The sequence below is a fragment of the Mycteria americana genome, chromosome 4 (assembly GCF_035582795.1).
Source record: "Mycteria americana isolate JAX WOST 10 ecotype Jacksonville Zoo and Gardens chromosome 4, USCA_MyAme_1.0, whole genome shotgun sequence".
NCBI classification, from domain to species: domain Eukaryota; kingdom Metazoa; phylum Chordata; class Aves; order Ciconiiformes; family Ciconiidae; genus Mycteria; species Mycteria americana.
In genome coordinates, this window is record NC_134368.1 from 29,889,086 (window position 1) to 29,906,973 (window position 17,888).

The 17,888-nt window shown below is 40.0% G+C and overlaps 1 protein-coding gene across 3 annotated transcripts in view; it reads left to right on the forward strand.

Moving 5' to 3' along the window:
• GABRB1 (gamma-aminobutyric acid type A receptor subunit beta1) overlaps window positions 1-17,888 on the forward strand; it is a 135,238-nt gene that overhangs the window by 68,895 nt on the left and 48,455 nt on the right. For all 3 annotated transcript variants that reach the window (XM_075499202.1, XM_075499204.1, XM_075499203.1), the window contains one exon: window positions 1,101-1,321. In XM_075499202.1, the coding sequence (XP_075355317.1) occupies window positions 1,101-1,321 (221 nt within the window). The remainder of the gene's footprint in view (window positions 1-1,100; window positions 1,322-17,888) is intronic.

The window sequence follows — 17,888 nt, forward strand, 5'->3', positions numbered from 1 at the left end:
AGAGGGCAAATCACAGCATACAGTTCTTATCTCTGTTTCTTCAAAAATTACAGTCCAGACTAGGATTTGGGAGAATGACAGAGGTAAGGCTTTCCCTCACATAAAAGAATATCTTACCCCTAACCATTTTTTTCAATAATATCTGCAATTTTGCTGCGCTTCTGTTAAGACATGTGACAACATGACCTGCCACTTGAAAAGGGGGCTGGGGGAGGAGATGAGGAAGAGAAAACTAATACTCCACATACTGCTGTTCCAGTCATCTTTTAAGAACTCCGTCAGCTACAAAGTACATGGGCTTTTCCACTTCAAAAAATTGACTCCCTTTAAAATCACCGAATTCCCAGAAAGACAGACACAAGAGAGTAAATCAGACCGGAAGCCTCTTAGAACAATTTCTTTTCAGACTAAGTGAAAGCTGAAGGACTGCATAAATGGTATTTCACCTAAGCCACAACACAATAGTCAAGAGATGATGTTCGTTTTCTAAGCGGTAATATTTGATTGCCAAGGACAGAAAGCACCACATTCCCCAGGCTGAGATGAGATGTGCCCAGCTATCCAAGGTCATTACATCTGGCACCTTCAGCAGATGCAGAATGGGAAGTTGTCCATTATACGTTCTGAGGTTGTATTTGCTCTTTCTCAGGAGGTCTAGGGACTGCTGGCCTTTCTGGATTGTGGGGGGAATCTTTCAGGACAAAGACAGGGAATATCAGGAGTGTCCTCAATGGCATAAAATGCTATTTGGCTGAGGTCAGCTAAGCCCTGCTCTTTCCATATTAAAGAAAACCTATCAAAAAACATGCAAGTGTGATGCACAGACTGGAGACCCAAACGTACCATGTATTCCCTCTGGCTCAAGAGGTTTTGAAAGCCTATGGCTGGGGGTGGTCACTGCCATTGGGGAGTAGCGTGAAGTTCAACATTAACACGAACAGGCCAAGACTTACAATCATGGTTAATGACAACAACATCTTAATGATCCTTAAGTTTCCTATTGCTAGTGATATTCAGTTACTGAAAATTATCTAAAAATAAACTTCTGTTAAGTTAATCAGTATGCAAAATACAAAAAGCCCTTCTTATTTCTTCCCTAGGACTACACCCTGACCATGTATTTCCAGCAGTCCTGGAGGGATAAAAGGCTCTCTTATTCTGGAATACCTTTGAACCTAACTCTGGACAACAGAGTGGCTGACCAGCTCTGGGTGCCGGACACGTATTTCCAAAATGACAAAAAGTCATTTGTCCATGGGGTGACAGTGAAAAACCGAATGATTCGACTCCATCCAGATGGGACAGTCCTTTATGGCCTACGGTATGTTGGGTTTTTTAATTGGATATATGGCTGTCCTTGCAGAATGCAAGTCGTGATTGGTAAGTGCAGGTAGTACCAATGCTGCTCTCCTCTCCTTTTTCCTGGTTTCTCAGTGCAGCTTTATAAGTCAGCAAATACTCCATCTGGACCACCACAATACATCCAAGTATTTTCCTCAGGGCATCAAAGCTACCTTTAACAGCTATAGCCATAACTAACAAAGTCTAACGCCTCTGTTTCTTTCAGCTCTTCTGAGCATGTTAACACTACTAATGAGTTCTTTATTATGGTTCTCACCTGGTAATCAGTCATTGCTTAGACAAACACTTCCTTCCTTCTGAAATTCTCCAGCAGGTCTTTAGAACAATGTAAAATATAAAATTGGGAGTCATCTGAAGAAATGTGACCAGCATTTGGTAGGGAATAAAAAGAGGACATTTGAAAGTTTACATGAATTAAGGATTATCTATACATCCGACTACAGGTTTTCTTTAATCTGCCTTGATTTATCACTGCCTCTTCGCACCACAACTGCTTCTTCACACGGTGCAACCTATGTTCACCCCTGTAGATAAAAATATATTCTAAAATCTGAACAGGCACAATCTAATGATAAGGTACACAAATGTAAAATTAAAACTAAACCAAGTTATTCGTTGTTGAGGTTGCTGCAGAGCCTGAGTAGGCTTTGCATGATTTTTGAAGTTAAGGTAGCTTTGCTTGGAAAAAAAAAGACATCGCCTGCTTGAAACAACCTTTGATCACTGTTATCATTCAACAGTGAAAATAAAGTCCAGAGAACATAAACCTGAAAGCATACTTCAGTTAATCAGAAAAAAAAAAAATCATAAAGCATAAAGCCTAGTTGAAATACCTCAAAATGGTACCTAAGATGGGACTGGAAAAAAAAAAAAAAAAAAAACCCAAACTGCTGCAGCAATTCAAAATGAAAGTAATATTTGGGGAAAGATAACCTAGAGCTTGTCAAAAATAAAAGTTTGAAATAACCTCTTAGCCTATAAAAATATAACCTTTTAAAATACAACACTACCCATGCACTCAGAAAAAGCCTTCCAACCCATCAATTCAACCTTCACAAGAAACAAAAAATCATTTAAAAATTATTATTTTGGTTCATTGTAAGTTTTCTTTTGAACTTGTCAGATTCGCAGGCAGTGCATCAGTCGCTACCAAGGACCACACAGGCACTTTGCTACAGCCCGATCTGTTCTGGTACAGAAAAACTGCTACTTCAGTTGTGAAAAAGAAAACAAGGAACCCAAGAGGAAATAGTTGATCGACTACAGGCTGTCATTATCATCTGCTAAACAGAGCATTTGAAAAATACATCTTTCCCATTGCCTTCAGACCTCCTACAGTTCTCTTCAATCAAACTGACTCCTGAAAATCAGCTTAGCAGGGCAGTTATCGTTAGAGGACTTTTTGGCCTGAGAACTTTTCAAAATATTTTTTTTTTTTTTATGGCCAGGAACTAAATTTATTCACATTCCAGGATTTGCACAGTGGGAGCCAGTCCAGAGGAGGGCCACGAAGGTGATCAGAGGGCTGGAGCACCTCTCCTATGAAGACAGGCTGAGAGAGTTGGGGTTGTTCAGCCTGGAGAAGAGAAGGCTGCCAGGAGACCTTATAGCAGCCTTCCAGTACCTGAAGGGGGCCTCCAAGAAAGCTGGGGAGGGACTTTTTACAAGGGCATGTCGTGATAGGACAAGGGGTAACGGCTTTAAACTGAAAGAGGGTAGATTTAGATTGGATATAAGGAAGAAATTCTTCACGATGAGGGTGGTGAGGCACTGGAACAGGTTGCCCAGAGAAGTTGTGGATGCCCCATCCCTGGAAGTGTTCAAGGCCAGGTTGGATGGGGCTTTGAGCAACCTGGTCTAGTGGAAGGTGTCCCTGCCCATGGCAGGGGGTTTGGAACTAGATGATCTTTAAGGTCCCTTCCAACCCAAACCATTCCATGATGCTATGAAGAATGTGCATTAGAGCCAAGTAGTCCCTCACAAGCAGTTGTACACGATATAAACTACACCTAGAAATGTATGCCATGCACGGACTTCCATACACATGCCATACATCTGATATCAATTACTGTCTTCTGCAGAGGTAGCAAAAGAAGCTGTGACACATCTGGTGAACCTGCTGCAAGTCCTTTCACGTGCTTCATCCACAAAGCACCAGCCTGGCTGAGAAGTTGTGACCCTGCCCGAGCATAATGCCTGTGCTCTTCCTCTCAGAGGTGCTCAGGCAAACCTCCAGTGCAACAGCAAAGATGGTCACCTTCACGTAACGAGGTTGCTAGTTCCTATGATTAAATAACCATTCGCATTTGAATGGTTAAGCAGCAGCTCTGCAACCTAATACTCCATCCAATATCTCACTGCTCTCAGTGGGAAAACCACACAAAGCCAAAAACCAAATAAACAGAAAAAACCCACACTAATATAAAGGGCAATCTATATTCACACACTTGCACTCTAGCACTGGGCGATTCCCTTCTCCTCTCTTACCCTTGCCTCATGCCTTTAGTGCACTCTGGCACAGGGGCAACCTGGGGCTCTCCCAGGCTTCTGGGCTTCCCCACCTTCTTTCCCCAGAGAAGGCAGCAGGGTCTCAGGGTGCAGCAGAGCCAAATATTGCCAGATGTGCCCATCTCCACCAACAGCTTTATCATCGCCAAACACATGCAGAAAGAGGTGCTCAGCTGTCAGGTCTTTTTCACAGATCAAGCTGATGTGCCATGTTTTCTCCAAGGAAAAGGCAGCTGTTTAGACACATCTGGTGAGCAGGCTTTGGGCTGCCAGTGAAAACATCCCCATCCCACAAGAAAGCGTCCCCATCCCACAAGAAAGATCTGATCAAAGACAAAGATAACAAATGAACAGAAGAAAGAATGAAGTTAAGAGACACTGAAACAGGTTTCATACAACAGATGGCAATTATTGCACTAAGTTTGCATCTATTAGTGGTCACTTTCCTCATGGTAATAAATATGCTTCTGTCAGCCTATAGATTACCTTTAGATCATACAAACAGCAATTTCTTCATATACCAGATGACACATATGCCTTATAAGAAATAAAACAGGAGAAAACACTGCAGAAAATGTTCTTAGATAAAATTCAGCATTGCTTGTTAGAAATTTGAGTACAGCTCCAATCTTAGTCTCACGAGTAAAGAAGAAACTTTGCAACATACCGGCTTGCGTTTAGCTTCTATGCAGTAGAGTGTAAAGACAGTATCACCAAACCTCTCACAGAGGTGCTGTGACCTGCGAGTTCCACTTTCATTACTGAAGACAGAGCATTGGCCTGGCATGACTTGAACAAGACAGACGACACCAATTATGCTGCAGACCAGGGCCTGAGCTCCCAGCAGATTAGGCAGGGTCTTAAACCATCTCTCAAGGATGATTTAAATGCTTGCTTTCTGCCACGCCTCCTATTCCCAACATAAATTTTCTATTTTCGGTCCAGAGTTAAATGTTTCTTTTCAGGCTCAGATATGAAATTTTAGTGGCTTCTTTAAACAGGAATTGGAACAATCACAGCAGCTCTAAATAACCCGCTTTGCTTGCATCCATGTACTTGGCAGTTTGGCATTGATGCAACGTTCAGTCTCAACCAAGCTGAGGAAGAATAAACCAAGGTTAATAATCTGGCTTTACAGATGAATAAACAAGGGAAATATGCACCGAATACACTGAACTGGCTTTAGATCATATAACAAAGCATTATCACTTCAGGATGTCTCCATTATAGTATTATTTCTATGATGAAAGAAACAGTCCCTTCAGCTATTTTTCCAGTAACTTTCAGCTTCTATATCCCCACAGTTTAAAGAATGATGTGTGCATATAAACTTGTACAGACACAGAATACTCCTAAAATTTCAGCGCTCTAAAACTGTGCATTGCTGATGTGTCTCTTACTGCAAATGCTGCTTCTGGTAATTATTCACAGTAATGAATAATACGTAACATTACTAACCAAATACCTCTTTCATCCTGTTGCCCAAGCAAGTAAACACACATAAACATCTTTATCTCCACATTAATATTTCCACTGAATTCCATTTCAAATATACCAGGGAAGTTGAGTGTCACCGTAAAGTATTATGTACCTGAAGTGTGCGATTCTTCAGTTTCTATCAAGTACTCCCACCAGCAGCTATTATTATTTCCTGTGGTGTAGCCACCTGCTTCCTAAAAGAAGGGAAAAAATCCCTTTGAGTCAATGTGCAAACTGGCAGCACTGTGTGGCTCGTGTCTGAGACAGCTCTAGCCTGGTCCAAGTACAGCTGGTAAAATACTGGATTCTTCCTTATTTTTTTCCCCGTTTTTAGTAAGTCATCAGATCCCATTAGCTATAACCCTTTTGGCACTAGCAGTGTCTCTCATTACTTGTATTGCCTTTTCAGGCAAGATCCTCTAGAAATCTCTCCCAAAGCTCTAGATTCTCAAACCAACACAGGCTGTTGTTTCTTTTGCTTGTCCTTTCTCCCTCTTTCCTGGATAAGATGCTAGAGGTATAACCTGTCTTTAAAATATTTAAGGAAACATTATTAATTTATTGTATTAAATTCCATATTCAAATTCTTATGTCATGATGTCAAGAATAGAAGCTCTGATTTAAATCATCCTTTCCTAGTATTTTATGCCACCTCTTAATTCTCAGCATTTCACCAGCAGAACAATGACATCTTATTGTTTCCAAGATATCTGTTCTGTTATCATGACATTGCCTCAAACATCAGCAGAATTTCAGCTGGTGTGGTGAAAGAAGCATATCCTTCAAAAGTATTAGTTGTTCGGGAGTGCAACATACCTTCAGTGATACCTTTACACATATTTCCCTTCCTTCTGATGTTGATGGTTGGACTAGATGATCTTGGAGGTCTTTTCCAACCTTAATGATGCTACGATTCAGACACAAACCCATCTTTCATTAGAGCAGGGCTTCATTTATTTCAAGGCATATCATGACAAGCATGCGAAGGTCTGGCTTGGAGCACCAACAACCTTTGGTTTTAGTGAGACCACTCATTTTTATACTGCTGCAGCAGAGGATGCCACTTTGCTAGGCACTGCTACAACTGCAAGGGGACAGGGATAAGGCTTATCTTTGCCTGCAACGTAAAGACTTCCTTCACCACTTCTTACACAAAGAAGGTCTTCTGTGACGTAAGCACTGCAAGAGACATCCATCTACCTCCAACCAATTCACAAATGTGAACTGACCCATGCAACGCTGGGTTTACTAACCACTTATTCCTGCAATATCCATGGAAGTCTAGCATATCCTAAAGGTGGAATACAAGAAAAGCTATATTTAAAGGCAGAATGCTTTGGTTTTAAATATAGTCTTAAAAGTAAATTCAAGTGTAAACTTCCCTTCTTGACTGTCTGTTTTGGCGATATATCCGAGAGTTACTAAAGAAATTTGATAGTCAGGAGCTTACATCTTTTAATGCAGTGAAATTTCACTGCTTTTTGGACTGGTTTTGTATTGCCATGATTTGGGGCTATGGAGTTTTGGTTTTCCTCCAAACACCTTAATGGGTTTGATTAAAGAGTCAGTTATTGGGTATGTTTGGGGACATCCTATCATGGCAACAAGCAGCCTGCTTATGCTGGTACTCAATAGGTTGTCCTCACCTGTGTTACTAAACAGCTCCAGCCAAAAAAAAAAAAAATTACTGCAATCCTTCTAAATGATAAAAAATGATGTCATCTAACTGAAATAGAAAGCTACTTTTTATTTCACTCTACAGGAAAATACAGAGCAACTTATAAAGCATTCTTTTATCAGATGATACAGTAGTTTTGAAAATGATACAAAAAGCTATTGCTTCCATGTATCAGTGCCAAAAGATTTAGCAGCGCGCATCTTTAAAAAAAGAGAAGTGTTATACTGGAGTAAAGAATCCAAGGAAGAGCAAGACATTAGATCACAGCTGACACAGAAAACTTTCCTTTCTCCTACTTAGTGTTTTCATATGTGGCTACCTGGTATTAAGGCTCACAAGAACCAGTTCGGGACTTTATATTTTTGAAACCTGAAGATATACAAGAACTTTGCAAAAATAAGTCAATCAAATATTTGTCATTTCTTCCACCTCCCAAAACATTTCAGTCTCTGAGGGTCAGTTTTCAGGACTCACAAATGAATACATTCCTCGATGTATAGCTGTTAGGAAGGGGTAGAGGTGAGGGGGGCAGTTCACACGTGCGTTGTGGATGCCAGTTCAGCCTGCCACAACTTTCTTCCAACAGACTACCCTTAAATGAGCAAACGTGCCTGATGGGCAGCCAGCATGGCCCCTAATCACAGGGGATGCACTGCTAGGAGCATTTGTTTAACTCAGAAGGAAAAAAAGGAGAGGAAGAGGAGGACATGGCAGATTGATCCTGAGGCAGATGGATTTTCTTCTTTGTCCCTCCTGCTGCTTGCAGACTGTTCAAATTGTCTGTGCCCCTCTGTCAATCCTACTGTCATCTCCCTTTCCTAGTCCTTAACCCAGTCCTTGGGCATGGCGTGGCTGGTGCAAGGAGATGAGTGAGCAATGACCAGTACCTAAACCCATGGGGAGAAAGCAGTTGGAACCAACAGCCTGTGCACAGAAGACAGCACGCATGGCCAAAATACAGGCTTCAATAGCTGTAGGAGAAAGAGCTACTCCTTACCCTTGGCAGTTACCAAAGGAAAAAAGCACCAAAGTTCATTTATGCTCTCTCACGCTTGAGCAAGGACTCCTCCCATCCTACTATAAAGTCAAAACAGAGAACATCTGTATTTGCCTGGGAGCCGCAGCACCATCAGTACATGATGTTGCCATAAGCTAAAATGCATTTTCAGGATTGTTCTTACCATGTGCAAAACTGGGTAATTTGACACATTCTGTCCCAGGTCACTTCCCACACACTGCAGTTAATCCGATAGAGATTGCAAACTGGGTATAATACATTCTGAGAAAAAAGAGATAGATATATTTTATCATCTCAATACGGCTACAGTCTGCAATTTACTGCATGAAGCACAGTAGCACTCAAGCAGGCAGTGGCATACTAAGATACAGGTTTGGTGGTTTTTTTGGGTTTTGGTTTTTTGTTTTTGTTTGTTTGTTTGATTGTTTTACGTGGAGGCTGAGGGATGTTCTTGTTTAAATACTGCTGGAAGGAGGCAGTACAGGTGTAGTCTGTCTCATAGCTCTATGCAAGAACGGTGAAGGAGCGCCATGGAATGAGACACTCTCAGCATTACTCATTTTTAGTGAATGAGTGAGCAAATCTAACTGAAGAACAGCTATATACTCTAGTTGAGGGGAAGAAGTGTAGAACAGAATAAAAGAATCCTGCAGAAATTAGATTTGCTTGCTTTGTTTTTCAGATGCAGAGAGAGATGTAATTATATTCAGACACCAAACAAAAAAATAGCAAGACTAAAGGAACTGTAACCTAGCCACTCCTAAGCTCACCACAAACAACCACTGCATAACTCTAGTTCAAGTCAAAAGTACTTTTCGATTTTTTTTTTTTAATGGTTGTCTCCTCCCCAGGCTGAGTGTCCCCTGCAAACATCTAACTTGCTAGCAGCAGCAACGTGGCAGCAGCAGCACGAAGCTCTACTTCTCCACTGGGCCTGTTGCATTTCAGAAACATATTTTCAGGTCCAGACAGCCTTTTCTCCAGCTTAGATGTTGAAGCCCGCATTTACACTCCCTGCCAGCTTAGCTGCACTCTCCTCTCCAGGTGTGAACACTTCTCCCCAAACCTGCCTCCTCCAGCTGCTCCCAGTACTCTTCACGCCCAGCCTGCGGTTTCTTATTCTCCTACTTAATGTACAAAGATTAGAAAGGACAGAGTGCTACAGAATGATAAGGATAATAAATCAGTGGGGGACCAGCACATTTAGTCTATTCGCTACATGAAGCTGAATTCATCATTGTTTTACTTCTCCAGTATTTAGTTAGGCACTGGTGGGAAACTCTACATACTGCACTGCTCTATACCCGACCCCGGAGGCTGCTGTGTACTTCACTGCTTAACACCACAGCTAGAAATCGAAGAGACAACCTCAGTTCAGGCACCTCCTCAAGCTGGAGTGGTTGGATTGGTACCTTTTATGCTATGTCCACGTAACACTGTATATACAGTGAAATGCAATCTCACTACTACCTTACTCACATTTGTTATACAAAAATCACAGAATCATATAGATTGGAAAAGACCTTTAAGATCATCCAGTCCAACCATAAACCTAACACTGCCAAGACCACCACTAAACCATGTCCCTAAGCACCTCATCCAAACGTCCTTTAAATACCTCCAGGGATGGCAACTCAACCACTTCCCTGGGCAGCCTGTTCCAATGCTTGATAACCCTTTCAGTGAAGAAAAATTTCCTAATGTCCAGTCTAAACCTCCCCTGGCGCAACTTGAGGCCATTTCCTCTTGTCCTATCACTTGTTACCTGGGAGAAGAGACCAACCCCCACCTGGCTACAACCTCCTTTCAGGTAGCTGTAGATAGCGATAAGGTCTCCCCTGAGCCTCCTTTTCTCCAGGCTAAACAACCCCAGTTCCCTCAGCTGCTCCTCATAAGACTTGTGCTCCAGACCCTTCACCAGCTTCATTGCTCTTCTTTGGACGTGCTCCAGCACCTCAATGTCTCTCTTGTAGTGGGGGGCCCAAAACTGAACACAGTATTCGAGGTGCAGCCTCACCAGTGCCGAGTACAGGGGCACGATCACTTCCCTAGTCCTCCTGTCCACGCTATTTTTGATACAAGCCAGGATGCCATTGGCTTTCTTGGCCACCTGGGCACACTGCTGGCTCATATTCAGGTGGCTGTCAACCAACACCCCCAGGTCCTCCTCTGTAACATACCTGTAACATTGATGAAGAATACCTGAGACAGAGATCATTGTAGTAATTTATAACTGAAAGCACACAGCCAAAATTGAGGAAATTTAAGGTGAAAGTGAGTAGACCCCTTAAAACTTACGGGGCATGATTTATGTAGACCTTTACTACTGCAGGTAAACCAGAAAACCTGTAACTGCTTATGAGCTTCTGTGTGCAAACCAAAAATGCTGCTTCCAAAACACTGAGGTTTTATTCAATGTCAAGCACAAAATGGAGCCCACAGGCTTGATAAAATGAAGTGGTAAATTGGTAGTTAATAAATAGCACAAATGGAAATGGAAGACTCGAAGCTATAAGAGAAAGGAAGAAAGCTAGGGTCCTCTCCGGCTGCCAGGGCAGGGTAAGAAGTCCCAGGCATAACTCAGAAACAGCCTTGCTGTCTTCCTTTAGCACGAATGGCCTCACAAACCGCCACGGGGAAGCCACTGCCTGCTCATCCCAAAAAGAGGTGCTCTCCTCGTCACCGACAGCACGCAAACCGAAATCCCGCCAGTGGCATGCACGGAAACCTCCCCCCTCTTTCTCCCAGTAAACAGCCAACGTGGCAGAAACATGCAGCTCTGTGGGGAGCAACTGCTCAAACTCCTACTGAATCGTCACGTAATTCCCTGCGATTTGATTCGGAACTTTTTCCTCCAATTTCAGCCACCTTAATTTTTATTCCATTTTCACGTAGCAAACACAAGTACTTAACGTGGACTCAGCTTTAAACATGTGAGCAGTGGCTCTTGTAATCGGTAGTTAAGTACATAAGCAGTCTGGTGGAGTCACAACCACTGGCTTCACAGGCTTGAATTCAAACACAAGTTTTAGATGCTGTAATTGACTGTGGCTATCAAGTACAGCACTTTGAAGAACTGAATTATAAGTATTTCGTAGAGCAAAGCCCACTAGGCTTTATTCAAAGGCCACTTAATTCAAGCAGATTCTAGATCAAACTCAGATCACTGAAATTATGTCACCTATTTAAATATATTAATATTGTTAAAATACTATTTAACCACATTAATGCTATCCAAAGAACAATAAAAAAATAATTAGACAACATCTAACAAATGTTTCATTTTAAAGCTGAAGGACACTGCAAAGTATGGATTACATATTTTCTATGCAGCACATCATCTTCTTACTGTCTTGGTATAAATTGGTTTTGGATTATTCTCTTATCGTCTATTTTACAGACTATGTTCTGCCTACTAAATCTGAGCAAGTCCTTCCTTTCTCTCATATCAGAAGTGCAAATGTCTTCCAATACTTTAGAATTACTACTCCGCCACTGGCAACCCAATCTGCATCAAAACTGCACTTCCGAATATAATGGTCTTTAATTTTTTTTACTATTTATTTATTTTAAAAGAACTCCATTCACACCAAAGCTCATCTCTAGTGTGTATACATAATGCTATTATTTATAGTTGCATCAAACAAATTGGGAGACAGAAATTAAGTAGAAATAAATTTAATGGCAGAGATGAACACTGAAGTACCATTGATCAAGAAGAATTTCAAATAACTTTATATACACTCTAAGAATCACTTCATCCAATAATAGCGTAGGCAATTTTTAATGAGTATTTCTTTCTTTACTTGCTTTTAGGGGGTAGGTATCAGATGAGAAGGGAGCTTTTGTATATTTACCAGCTCCGCTTTCTCCTCACAAACCATAAAAGCTCGTGCCTGATAACCTGTTAGGTGCACAGATATCTTATGATTGAGCACCCAGAAAGAAAATCCCCATAAGCTTTTCACAAGTGAGCTACGTAACTCCTACCGTATCAGTGTGGCCAGTTGCACGCACACCCCTGCGGTCGAGCATATTTCATCTTCATACTCTAGAAGTTAGTGCTTAAGTTGGCATAACTTCATCATATTTGCTTTTTCCCCTGAAATACTAGATTTTGAACACATTTCTTGCTGCTTATACTTTGCAAGGAACACCAAATGGACATATACAGTTACACCACTTGTATTTTTGAAAGAAAAAGGCAAAACCTTTTCTAAAAACCACTGCAATTTAACTTATAGAGCTGGTATGTACTGTTAGCAGTACAGATTGTTTAGTATATGTTTTTATATAATATGTATAACATAAACAGGTACATAACAATAGAGATCTGTGCTGAATCCCAATATGCTAACATAATTAAGCAGTGCATTTCATATCAGCATACACTGGGTACATAGCACAGTATGTGTGTTTTCCAGGTCTTGAAGTTCATTAAAAAGACATTTAATAAAAAGCAAATCCATTTCCCTCTAATAATAAAAATTTAAAAGGGACAGTAATTAAAGTGGTACTTCGCTGCAGATTTCCAATTTGCATGCTATTAATTTTGAGCATGCCAAGAACAATTATTATTGAGGGAGAAAATGTAAGTTCTTAGCTGCTCAAAACCAACCTCACTCTCATTTCATTTATATTGATGTTGATCAGTGACATCAGTGAAGTACCTGTTCAACCAAAATCAGAGGGGTGGGGGGTGAGATGCAAATCTGTACCTTTTCTATGCAATAAAAGTATCAGGCAGGTAAATTAAGGTCCTAGGGGAGGCAAATATTTTACCAGACCTGCACCAAATTGATGAATGTACTTAGATCCACAAGAGGGAGGAGTCTTAATTTAACTATTCCCTCTAAGAGACAAGAACTGTCTTAACACTACCCTAAAGCTGCTGAAATCCTGAACAAATGCTGGGACAGCCCATTCACTAATGACACACAAAGTGAAAAAGGAAAATTAATAAAAGGTGCCAGGTTGTAGAGTCTGCTCCTTCTCAGAGATATCCCCTTTGCTCACAAAGCTCACAGCCATCGGGCCGTACCTGCTCTGTGCCACACCACGCAGAAGGCTGCTTGTACCATATCAAGTGTTTAAGGGTATCAGCATCAAAAGCAACCCTGCCTTGATTAATTCACTAAGGCAATCAAACACAGCGTTTTTAAGTAATTTCGAGACAGATTAAGAACTGTTTTTTGAGTACAATGCTGAGATACAAATAATCATGCATTTAAAAAAAAAAAAAAGAATGTTTTCAGGCAATGTATTTTCTCCTTAACCCTCACACTTCTACAAATATCTCCACTTAAAAGAAAAAGAGGATTAGTTTTTCTTCTCAAGTATCATTGGCCTAGTTTAGAAGTAGCTGCAGGAGAATTTACAATCTAGAAAATAGCCAATCCCTTGAGTATAATAAAATGTAAAATTAATTACGCTATACAATACAATAGTACATTCCTCTATTTGGCACTTTTGCTATGGTATCAACATACATGGTCTCATAACTGCCAGGCCAAAGTGACCTCATTTTAAAGAGGCAAAATGTGTGACAACTGGAATGTTTTAATTTATAAAGCCACTAATAAGGTGAGATTACCAAGTATTGCTATAGCATTAGTAATACAATCCCACCTTAAACTGCAAGTCTAACCTCTATTTGTTAGACTGAGAAGTCAAGCTGAGCAGACATGAGGAGGTAGGTACTTCAGATACAATTTATGTAGTTTTGGATGACATATTTGATTGGATTACAAATATAATTAGACATCATCTTTCAGGGAAGAATCTAGAAGTATCAGAAGTACTGGAGCTACTCAGAGCCTAAAGCAAGAGTCAAAAGCATGGACAAAGACAAATCTACAGTAGGTAGATTTACGTGGCAGTGACCCACACAGGAGTCTGAGCTGACTGCAGACTATTTCTTGATCTCTGGGTAAATCATCAGGCAGCAACATCAGCTTCAGCTCCCCCAGCCCAGGTACAGGGTTGTCTACACCCAGCGTGGCTGGTTTCACCTCAGCTGAGGTAACTGCTCACAAGTCAGAGTAACACAGCAGTCACAGCCTCCAACCTCAGTACCAACAACAACATGTCCCGCTGACAGAGGCATTGGCTCCAATTCTTGAAATTTCTTAAAGAAAAGAAAAAAAGCCAACCAAAACTCTCAAAACCAACAACAACAAAAAAACACACAAAACGCACACACACAAACAAACCACACACAGGTCCTTCCTAGAGTCAGGTCAGTAAGAGTATACACTTAGCTTCTCTTTGGAAAGAGCAGCTAAAAACAAATCAAAACATGTACAAATTAATTGCTTACTTCTTGCAAAACTGTGTATTTTCCACAAGTGAAAAGTGTCCGGTTCTTCACATTCATGAAAAAATGCCAAAGACCAATTTTTCAAATCCAAGTGCATAACAATAGGCTTGGTCCAACAAGACACCGATCATCTTCCAAAAAAGATATATATACACCCTCTTATATTACCATCATTTCTGTAGATCAGACAGAAAAGTTTATCATCCGAGAAGATAAGTTACATACAAAGGGTAAGCTGACATCTCCCATGCATCACGGCACAGGCAGAAGAAATTTAGGGAAGTTTAGACCCCTTGGCACTTCTCAGGCCTAGGAAATTCAACTCTCTGATGCTCCATCGCATGCTGCTGACGTCTCTTTTAGCAGAGCCACTCTAGCCACCTCCGAGAGCATGGTCACAAGAGACTGCAAATGCAGCATTTTTCATAATCTTTAGATAGATGGATTTGTAAACTATGTAAGACAGTGTGATCAAGTGGTTATATAGGAAGCATAAATCTACTTCCAGTCCTGTTCCTAATATATTTGTGTAAATGAAGAACCTGGAAAGTAGAGCTGGTCTGAAAAGCTTAATATTTTTGGTTTTATTAGCTGATGTGGGATGTTTTAAACTTGTTCTCAGGTTTGATGATAAACCTTTTTACAGAGGAAAGACCATATCTCTTAAGGCTATCTATTTTTTGGTAAAATGAGAGAGAATATTTAAGAGTTTTTAAAAGGCCTAACAGTTATCCAAGTAAATCACCTATATGTCCCCAATGCTGTATTTATTAGTTTTAGTATGTTCCGATCAAGGGACAGAAAGAAAGGCGTTGCACAGATTTATTTTATTGGTAAGGATTTAGTTCAAATAATGTCTTAACCCTTTTCCCATTATTTTCTTCTGTCAGAAAACATCTGTGGAACACACCTTTGGAGTCCAATTAAAAAAAAAAAAAATCTCAATTTCTATTTTATTAGCTCATAAACTATTCTACAAGAGATATTTCAATACCTGAATAAATGTTTCTGAAGAAATACTTTTGATGAATCTCTAGTCAGACATTTTGCAAATGGGGGGAGGGGAGAGAATAAAAAATTGTCAAATTATTTCCTAAGAATTACTCCATTGACCCCAGCTGACATCATTTGAAATACAGTTGGCCACTGGCCTACTTGTCTTGTTACAAGGTCTCCAACTGTTGAGTCTTTCACTGAAAGAAATAAATGAAACAGCTATAAAATTAGTGCTTTTATTTTTTTTGCAAGATTCTAGGATGGTATATCAATTTTTCATTTTTTAAAATTATTTCTTTACATGAGACTGATAATTCTGCTCTTAATACAATTAATGCTTCCTCTTCTTGATACAGGGTATACACTTAACCCATTTGCAGAAAATCACTAAAATGCATAAGAATTCCAAGCTCTGGGATGTTAGAGGGTGTTAAGCCTAAATTGGCAGAAGACCTATATCAGCCAGATTTTTAAAAGATCTAAGGCAAAAATTTCAGCTTTAGATCCGAGGAACAGCAATTTCCACTGAAACACTTTAAGATGAGCCAAAAGAGTTTAGCAACAAAAACCTTCCTTAAGTAAAATGCTTTTTTAAAAAAAATACTCTAAATAGTAATTTAACTCAAATTCTAGGAAGTTTTAAAATACACAGCTATCATCCAAGTGTGGGCAACTACTGTGCATTAAGACTACTAAAGATTTCTCAGTGTTACCTGGGAGCCCCCTGCTGGGACTCTGCCTTTAGAAAACAAGCAAAGAGAAGAGTTTTGTTTTGAAGGTGTGCCACAGATGCTTCAGCAATATTTAATTACTCTACATATGGTATATTATCAACCTTAGAGTCACCAAATGCTTAATTTCTCATAAACAAATCACTAAACAGGAAAAAAAATATTTATTTTTCTCCACGTAACAAATGCATTTGCTTGATATTAGTTAAACACTTAAAATATTTTAAAATATTCCCAATTCTGGGAAATGCGTGAAGATTCAAACGAACAGCCTGTGTGCTAGCTATAAAGGGTCCAAACTGGTGGATGATCTGTGCGGCTGTCATTAAAGATGCCATAAACAGAATTAGGTTTATTAAGTTTGATTAACAAAAGAAACCCCAACGAGCAACAACAGCCCAGACAGAACAAAAAAACCTACTAAAACACTTTTAGAACTGCAGGAGAATAAAAATGCCAAATTTCGTCTTTATCTTTTATGGAAGAGTAGTATTTCTATTGCATCACCTGATTTAACTGCAAAAAAATAGACAAGTTTTCAGGAAGATTTGCAGGCACACAAGCTCCTCTTTAGGTCAAACCGAAGCAACAAATTTCAGGTTAAGTACAGGTTGGAACAATTGCTCTGAACTCACAGATCCCTCAGTATCTTCTTTCCTGACAAAACTCATAAAATATTTCAACCCGTACTGTAGTCGCTACCTCCTCCGTTCCACCAAGTACGGCCGTTCAGAGCGCTGTGCAATTAAACTACCTGGGGTCACAAGCAGCAGCTTTTTCCACAAGTATTTTGTGCCCGTTTCATTTCACTCTTCTGGTTGTGAACGGTACAGCCATAAAGCTGTTTCCAGCTTCATCTTTGAGGAAGTTTTGTAGCTCTCCTTATAAGCTCAAAATTGAGATGTCAATGGTAGAGTACCTGCTTCATTGGAAATGTTTTCTCAATGGCAATGGGAGTTTCTGTCTTTTATGAGCATTGAGCTGATGGCTGTTTGATATCTATATATATATGAGCTTTCATTCACTTCTTTTATTCCATTTCTAATTCCTTTCTTCTACTATTTCTTAATGGCAAAATGTCAGGCTTATTCTTAAGATGCCAGTGAAAATATCAAAGCATTTTATTGAAAAAATTCAAAGGCCTGCATGCCACAAGATTATAAGTAAAGCTGCCTGAATACTGCATAGCACTGTCCATGAATCTTCACTCACATGGGGAATAACTCAATCTTCTGCCATACTCAGTCACCTGTAGGAAATTTTATCAGTATAAGTGAGGTATTATTTGCCAAATTGAAGAGCTGTTAGCATACTCAAAGAGACAGCCCTGGCCATAGCAAGAGGAGTTAAAAGATCAAAGGGGGGAGGGAAAAAAAAAAAAAAAAACCCACACAAAACCAAACTTATCATAGTTCTTTCCACTATGCCACGCATGCACTTATTTTGTGTAAATGTAATAAGAAGTAACATTTATGTGTAAATATTCCTCCTTCCAAAGGACCCTCAAATTAGACCCAGGAAGAATGTATTAAACTGGTAGAAGCTGCAATATATGAGGTTTAAAATATAACATTTCCAAACCCATTTTTAGATCCCTCTCCTGGAAAGGTTCCCAACTCCTTCCTTCAATACCAAAATAAGGTATCCATTCAAGGAAAAGAAATCATTCTGTGAAACCACTGGGTAACTGGTATGGAATTTGAACACAGTGTGATAGCTCCTTATAGTCAATCGTTTGCAGCCCATAAGAGAAGGCAAAAGAGTAGCAAGCAACATTAAGCCTGTTCATCTGAGGAA